The sequence below is a fragment of the Aulonocara stuartgranti genome (assembly GCF_965226115.1).
Source record: "Aulonocara stuartgranti genome assembly, chromosome: 2".
NCBI classification, from domain to species: domain Eukaryota; kingdom Metazoa; phylum Chordata; class Actinopteri; order Cichliformes; family Cichlidae; genus Aulonocara; species Aulonocara stuartgranti.
The window spans coordinates 2,416,532-2,425,065 of NC_138940.1; the positions used below are offsets into that span (position 1 = coordinate 2,416,532).

The 8,534-nt window shown below is 47.3% G+C and overlaps 1 protein-coding gene across 1 annotated transcript; it reads right to left on the reverse strand.

Moving 5' to 3' along the window:
* Window positions 1-1,364: 1,364 nt before the first annotated feature.
* LOC309713754 (uncharacterized protein) lies at window positions 1,365-3,149 on the reverse strand. The gene is made up of 2 exons (XM_082545573.1): window positions 3,130-3,149; window positions 1,365-2,994 (listed from the first exon to the last, which is right to left on the reverse strand). The coding sequence occupies exon 2, from the start codon at window positions 2,861-2,863 to the stop codon at window positions 2,234-2,236; it is 630 nt and encodes a 209-aa protein (XP_082401699.1). The 5' UTR covers window positions 2,864-2,994; window positions 3,130-3,149; the 3' UTR covers window positions 1,365-2,233.
* Window positions 3,150-8,534: the final 5,385 nt, after the last annotated feature.

Here is an 8,534-nt window from a genome sequence, read left to right on the forward strand (position 1 = left end):
TCAATTATCCATGCAATATGTTTGTCAATACTTTCCCCAATCAGTTATCAATCCTGCTTGCGCTTTGATCCTTTCTTAATCTCCAACACTTGTGCTACTACTCCATAACTTTCCAGGCGCTATTCCCAGCATCCATCATTTTAATTGGGTCCCTTTCACAGTTTTATGGTCAGAGCAACTCCAAGAGTCCGCAAAACTACAGACATCAAACCGACTGCAGAGCAAAAACATTTAATCCCCCTGCCAACTTTGTCAGGTTTGCTCTCAGCGGTCGGCTACTGTATCCGTCAAGGAAGGGTTTTTCACAACTTTGGGCAACGGAGAGCGCCAGGTGCAACCTTCTGGCAGCAAAGACGGGCGGAGAGGCTCCCAGGTGCATCTTAGCAGGGCCACGTTTATTTAACCCTGTGTTTGGACTTGTCACCATTGGCCATAACACAATCAAAGGTTACTTATTATTATCTTACTATTCATCTCTGATTGAAGAAAACAAGAACAACTCTCTTCAGCACTGTAGACAGCTTAAGAAAAGGTCAGAGCTCCGTTGAGCCAAACATTCCTTTAACCTTGAGTAGTAATCTCTTCACAGTGCTTCTGTATCACTATATACATATGAACAAACAGAAAAAATATATGTATCATATGTGTATGAGTTCAGGGTGGTCATGGCTTTTGGGAAGAAAGTGTTCTTGATTCTGCTGTGCCTCCTGAAGTCAACAATCACCTCTTCGGTTTTGTTAGTGTTCAGCACCAGGTTGTTCTCTGAACACCAGGCTGCCAACTTCAGGACCTCCTCTCTGTAGTCTTCCTCGTCTCCCTTTGAGATGAGTCCGCGTACCGTGGTATCATGAGTAAACTTGATGATGAGATTATTGTTGTGGGTCGAACTGCAGTCGTAGGTGTAGAGAGGATACAGGAGGGGGCTCAGCACACAGCCGTGTGGGGAGCCGTGCACAGTGTGCAAGTGGAGGAGAGATGAGGGCCGAGTCTTACAGTCTGGGGCTGGTTTGTGAGAAAGTCCTTTATCCAGGCACATGTGAGAGGGGGGAGGCCAAAAGTGACCAGTTTGGTGATGAGGATGCCCGGAATGATTGTGCTGATGGCTGAGCTGTAGTCCACAAAGAGCATTCGGACGTAGCTTTGCCACTATTCCAGGTGGCTCAGCACAGAGTGGAGGGCTATGGCGATGGCGTCTTGTGTGGATCTGTTCATGCGATATACAAACTGGTGGGGGTCAAGGTCTCGGGGGAGGTAGTCCTTGATGTGCTGGAGGAATAGTCTCTCGAAGCATTTCATGATTACTGGTGTGAGGGCCACAGGGCGGTAATCATAACCCTGGGTTACCAGTCCGACAAGAGAGTTAAGCGGCGGAGGAAGAGAGATTATGTGACACCGGACGTTAGACTCACTCCGCTGCAGTCCTTCGCTCTGTTTTTGGGTCTGCCACGTTCTGAGCTTCACAAACTCTCTGCTTCCTCATCGCAGCCCGGTCCTTTGGAGGATTTGCAGCCCAGTTCGCCACCTCCCACTTCCCGGAGGAGGCGACGCTCACACCGTCACCACTCTTTTTCTGCGGAGCAACGCCCGGTGGTGAGTTGTGATTGCTGTCGTTCCTCGGAGCCGGAAAAAAAACAATCATATGAACACTGCTAAGACTGAGACTATTAAGACTGTTAGACGTGGTGGTGGTAGGAAGTTAAAAAACGTTTTAGAAGAGTCTGTGTTTGCTGAGCCTGCTCCTTCGCACCATTGTGTTCCTGCTCCCAGGGCAGCTCAGGCCCAGCATTCCCCTGCACCTGTTTCAGTGCTTCAGGTGAGGGAGGCTGAGGTCCAGCTGGTCCCTGCTCAGGTGTCTAGGCTGGCTGAGCCTCTGCCTGTCGCTGCACCCGTACCAGCTCCTCGGGTGGGGACTGCAGCTGCCCAGCCGTTGACTGTGCCTGTCCCGGCTCCCAGGGTGAGGATGACCGGGAACCAGTTAGCTCCTGCACCCGTACCTTCTCCTCGGGTGGGAGTGGCTGGTGTCCGGCAGGTACTTGCACCTGTTTCTGTCCTCGCTGGAGGCTCGGGTGAGCCCGTCCAGCAGTTTTCCGTAGGCTCGGAAGAAATAGCTCAGCTTAGTGCTCATCCACCACCTCACCCACCATTACTACCATCTTTACAACAGTCGATACATATTAGACTTCTCTCCATAGCTCAGACATTAGCTCACCTATCGGCTCAGTCACCTGCTCAGTTACCGCCTCAGTTGTTTGCTCAGCCACCTGTTTCCGCTGGAAGCTCCGAGGAACCGCTTCAGCCGTCTCTTCCTGCTGGAGGATCCGAGGGGCCAGTTCAGCCACCTGTTTCCGCTGGAGGGTCCGAGGGGCCGTTCAGCCACCTGTTTCCGCTGGAGGGTCCGAGGAACCGCTTCAGCCGTCTCTTCCTGCTGGAAGATCCGAGGGGCCAGTTCAGCCACCTGTCTCTGCTGGAGGGTCCGAGGGGCCCGGTCAGCCACCTGTCTCCGCTGGAGGGCCCGAGGAGCCCGTTCAGCCTCACGCCTCGTCAGCTGGAGGGCCCGAGGAGCCCGTTCAGCCACCTGTCTCCGCTGGAGGGCCCGAGGAGCCCGTTCAGCCACCACCGGCTCCACCGCCTGGTCCGGCGTCCGAGTCTGCAGCTCCGCCTGGTCCGGCCTCAGCCTCTGCAGCGCCGCCTGGTCCGGCCTCCGAGTGTTCAGCTTCGTCTGCTCCTGAGGTCTCCATGCTGTCTGTTCCTGCACGTCCTGTCCGGCCTGCACGTCCTGTCCGGCCTGCACGTCCTGCTCGTCCCGTCCGGCCTGCTCGTCCTGCACGTCCTGTCCGGCCTGCACGTCCCGTCCGGCCTGCATGTCCTGCTCGTCCCGTCCGGCCTGCTCGTCCTGCACGTCCTGTCCGGCCGATGACTGGACGTCATTGCTGTCATGGACGGCCCCCTGAACTACGTCGCCGTCGGTGCCTCCCACCCGGCCGGCCTCCTGATCTGCTCTGTCGCCGTCGGTGCCTCCCACCCGGCCGGCCTCCTGATCTGCTCGGTCGCTGTCGGTGCCTCCCGCCCGGCCGGCCTCCTGATCTGCTCCGTCGCCACCGGTGCCTCCCGCCTGGCCGGCCTCCTGACCTGTTTTCTGGGCTCTTGGACCATCAGCCTCCGGGCTGCCCCCCTGACCTGCCCGGGTTTGGACTGTTGTGCCGTTAGCCTCCGGGCCGGCCCCCCTGAACTTTTTTGAGACTATTGCCTGGGCCTCTGCGCTTTTCGTGAGCTCTTTTGTTTGTTTGCTTTTGGACTATGCCTGGGCCTTGGTGCTGTTGTTTTGGACTTTGTTCCTGTGTTTTCTTCTGTTGCTTTCCAGGCTCCGTTGTTTGTTCTTTCTTTTTTTGTTTTGGCTCCTTGTTTTGTTTCGAGCCCTCCATCCTGTTTCCCCCGCCGCCCACCCTGGTTGGGTTGTTTTTGTTTTTTTGATTTTGATGTTTTGGTTTGGGCTGTCTGGAAGCCAGCCCTTAAGGGGGGGGGGGGGGTACTGTTAGGATGCCTGGGTCGTCGACCCAGGGTTTTTGAGTTTATGATATTATTTATACTGTCTAGTTTTTGGTTTCTTTGAGTTCTGTCTTATGGCTTAGGTCTCTGTCTTCTTTAGTTGCCCTGTCTCCCCTATCACCTGCATCCCCTTGTCTAGTTCGCGTCTATGTGTATCTTAAGTTCCTATATCCCCGTGTTCAGTCAGTGTTTGTGTCTGCCCTGTTCCCACGTCTCTGTTCCCTTTGTAGTGCCTGCATGTGAGTCTGTGTCTTTGTTCAGTCTGTGTTATGTGTTTCCTGTTTTACTTTGAAGGTCTCCGTCTTTTCTCAGTGTGTTCAGTTTACGCTTCTTTGGTCTCGTCAGTTCTGATTTGCCCCAGCTGTGTTTCCCTCCTGTTACTCATTTCCTGATTGCTCCCTCTGTGTATTTAAGCCCTGTGTTTCTTAGTGTCTGTGTCGCGATCTACCGTTTATTTTGCTGTGTGTTTTGTCAATCCGCTGGTGTAAGTTTATTTTGGACCTTTTTCCCCCAGTTATGTTATGTTTGAGTTCAGCATTAAAGCTGTTTTGATTTAAGTTCTGTCTCCGGAGTCTGCACCTTGGGTCCTATTCCTGTCTGCACACAGCCACACCTAACAAAGACAAAACTCTGCTTATAGGTGCCCACGCCTCGGAGGAAACCCGATCCACGGAGAAACCCGGGACGGAGATTTCTTTCACACCCTTTCACACCTATTTGGACAAGCACTTCTTTCTATGCTCTTTCTATGTAAGTGCTTTCTATCTAAGCGGTATTCATACTCCTATGGTTAGATATGAGAGCCACCTTAGCATCTTGCCCAAGCAGTAGTAAGCGACCTGCTCTACCACCTGAGCTACATCAACCCGTATTGAAGGTACTGCACTGCAGTGGTTTGAAATGTATCTATCTAAATAGACTCCAGTTAGTGTGTTAGGAGGTGTCTCCATTTACGTTAGTGTCATGGTCCTGTGGCCATGACTGAGTGACTTTGTGTTTATGTTCTTTATTGTTATTACTTTCATTATTATTCGTGGCTGTTTTGGGATGGTTTGTGTTTGGGATTTTAGATACTGGGTTCTGGGTTTGTGCTCCCTCTATTGGTCCCTGGTGTTAGTGTTCCCCTGTCTCGTCAGGTTAATCAGGTCCAGCTGTTTCCCCCACCTGTGTGTGATTTTCCCAGTGTCTCTCTGTGTACTTATAGTGTGTGTTTTCCTCTGCTCCTCGTCGCGTCGTCTGTGTTCATACCCTGTGAAATCCCCTGCGTGCTCTCTCTGCTGTTCTCCCTTCATGTTCAGGTTTGCCACTCCTTTGTGTAGTTTATCCCAGTTTAGTTCGTCCTTAGTTCTGTTTGCCATCTCCACTTTATGTTCAGTATTGTCAATAAATCACCTTCACATCTAAGGAAGCGCTGCGTTTGAGTCCTCCTTTCCACTCTTCACACGGCCGCTGCCCTGAGCCGTGACAGTTAGCGTCATTTATGGAGATCCACAGGTTTCCACGCTAGGACCAATTCTCTTTATATTATACATGCAGGGTATGTATAATATAAACAGGGTATGCATTGATTATGCAGTGTGGGTAGACATAGCATACATTTTCACTGATATGCCCTGTCTACCCAACTTTATCTGTCCATGAAGCCAGGTAACACACACCAGTTAGTTAAACTGCAGACCCGTCTTTGCTGCCAGAAGGTTGCACCTGGCACTCTCCGACCAGGACTTAAAGACCTGGATGACCTCTAATTTTCTACTTCTAAATTCAGATAAGTTACTGTACTCATACCTAAAAATCGTAGAAATATGGTTTTTATCCAAAAGCTTACTCTGGATGAAATCACCTTGTCCTGCAGTAAAATTCTGAGAAAGCTTCAAGTCATTTTTGACCAGGATATGTCCTTCAGTGCACATATTAAACAATTTGTATTACAGCTTTCTTTCATTTGCATAATATCTCCAAAATTAGAAAACATCCCAACATCAAAAACAACAGAGCGATGCTGCAAAAGTACTGACAGGGACTAGAAAGAGAGAGCAGATTTCTCCCAGAATGGTTTCCCGTAATTTGGTTAAATCCAGAATCAAATTTAAAATCCTGCTCCTCACATGCAAGGTCTTGAATGATCAGCCCCCATCTTGTCTTAATGACCTTATAGCACCATATCACCCCATTAGAGCACTTCGCTCTCAGACCGTGGGCTTACTTGTTCTTCCTAGAGTATTTAAAAGTAGAATGGGTGGCAGAGCCTTCAGCTTTCAGGCTTGTCTTCTACAACAGTGTTTCCCAACCACTGTGCCATGAGATATGATCAGGTGTGCTGTGAGAAATCGAATTGAGCCAATTCCACTATACCTGGTGTGTGGGGAAAATGATCAATATTCTTTTTGTAACATTTTTGTTTGGTTGTGTGCTGTGTAATTTTTCTAATGTTAAATATATGATGTGGCTCCAAAAGGTTGGGAAACACTGGTCTCCATAACCAGCTGCCAGTTTGGATTTAGGAGACAGACACCCTCTCTACGTTTGAGATTAGGCTTAAAATGTTCCTTTTCCCTAAAGCATACAGTTAGGGCTGGACCAGATGGACCTGAACCAGGGTTTGCTGGAGATTTCTTCCTGTTAAAAGGGAGTTTTTCCTTCCCACTGTCACCAGAGCACTTGCTCAAAAGGGGTCATATGATTATTGGGGGATTGATGGGGTTTGCTCTGTTTGCCTTGTATTATTGTAGGGTTTTTACCTACCAATATAAAGTACCTTGAAGCAACTGTGGTTGTGATTTGGCAATATATAAATACAACTGAATTGAATTAAACCTATCTGAATTAAACTGAAACCAAAAACCATAGAGAAGGTCAGAGTTTCACTGTGTTTGTAGATCTAGAGAAAGCATGTGATAGGGTGCCAAGAGAGGAAATCTGGGTATTGTTCATTAGTGGAGCTGAGTGTCACGGGTGATTTGTGACAGAAGAATAGAAACAAGAGTGAATGAGTAGGCTTTGTAAGATGGTTGTGAGATGTGCTGTAGATGGTGAAACTGACAAGAAGACAGGAAGCGGAGCATGTTCACTTTGTGCAGAGGTGAAGATGAAGATGAAGATTTTCATTGGAATGGAGAAAATAATTTTTCTGCTGCCAACCCTTCCAAAAAAGCCAGACCTGTTCAGCATCTTTCTAACTGCACTGTGTTTTTGCAAATCCTTTGAGCACTCCACAGTGTGACCTGGGGGGAAGTTGCTAAGACGTCCACTCCTGGGAAGATTGTAGCACACAGCTGAATGCTGCAGACCAGGACACAGGCAGAACTTATTGGAAGCAATAAGGATATACTTAGTTTTTTTTATATATATATTATAAATACTACAGTGACTGATGCTTAATTGCCATTATAAATTATTATGTAAGTGTTTAGAGTTTAGCAGTATCAGTACTTTAGTGTTTAGTGATAAACCACTTTAAATGAACATTAACAAGTAGGCCAAAGTGGTTTTGTTATCCCTCGTACCACAGTCAAGTTGATACAGATGAAGTTACAGTAAGATTGTTCTTATCTTAAAAAATAATCCACTATCCAACTAATAATCCACTTCGTGAAACACAGACTCCTCAGAGATTAGTAACACCTGGACTATGGAGTCTTAAACTAAAGCATTTAGGATTAACTTAAAACCACTAGTGCTAGTGTGGTTTAACCAAACTGTGGAATCAAAATAGCTTACATTTCTATGAAACTGGAGAAGAAAATCCAACTGTACCAATGGCAGCAGAAAAGAGACAGCGGTCAAACAACCTCACTGAGGATGAGAAAACTCTTTTGAAGACAAAAGTCTCCAGATTTTGTAGAACAATGTAAAAAATGTGTAAAAAAAGATTGTTGCAGAAGCCAGAAGGAGGGGTTGACAACTGGTGAAGGACCTGCAAACAAGGACTCGGAGCAGTTGGATGAATTTCTGACAGGAATAATGGAGAACCAACCACCAACAACCTTTAGAGAACATATCAGACGATGACCATCTAGACAGTTCAGGCGAGGGATCACGCACACCTGAAGTGAGCATATTAAGCCCTGATTTAGCCTTTCTCTCATTTCAGACTACTGTTTGTCACCAACAGCTCTCCCATGTGTTCATTTGATCATATGAACTGTTCTTGTCTGTAGGTGGAATTCAAATGGACAGAACGGCAGAGTTAGAAGACAGTTTACCCTCCACACCCTCAGAAGCTATGATGTCTGCCAGCACTGCTCACAGGAACAGAAGACTCACAATGAAAAGCTGGCAACTGAATTTCATGAAGCTGAAGTATCTAAAGGACGAGCATGAAATGAAAATTAAGATGCTCAAAGTAGAAAGTAGCAATCAAGATGAAGTAGAGCAAGATGCAACGGTCTCATTATAACAGCAATGAATAAAATCTTTTCAGTACATCATATTGTGTGACTCATTAATATACCAGACACAAATACACTTTAGAATAATTTGATCATGACTTGTGAAACTGTATATTCCAGTGGAACAATGAAAATGTAAAATGAAAAAATTACACAATGCAAAAGTTTCTCTGTAAGTAAGTCTTCTCTGCGGTTTACATGAGGGAACATCTGGATTGTCATCTTCTAGTATTGGAGGGTCTGGGCATTCATGCTGTTTGAGGTAGTTATGAAGAACAGCTGTTGCATTAATGACAATGCAGCAGCTTCTTGGCGTGAATCGAAGTGTACTCTGAAAAAGTCTCTTCCAAACACCAAACATGTGCTCCACTAGACTCCTAGTGTGCATATGAGCTTGGTTGTAGCACCTTTGCTCAGGTGTAATTGGGTGCAAGTGTGGTGTAAACAAAAAAGCAAACCCACTGTCACCAAGCAATAATCCAGTATGATCTCCTCACACGAGTCACATGAACTGAGCATACAGTGATGAGTTAAGTAAAACCTGTGTGTCAACTTTCAGCATTTACTTTATGCACTCGAGAACCGATGTGGGCAAGA

Bases quoted from the DNA above. Each gene is read 5' to 3' on its own strand.
- LOC309713754 (XM_082545573.1), bottom strand. From the start codon at position 2,863: ATGCAGGCCGGACGGGACGTGCAGGCCGGACAGGACGTGCAGGACGAG.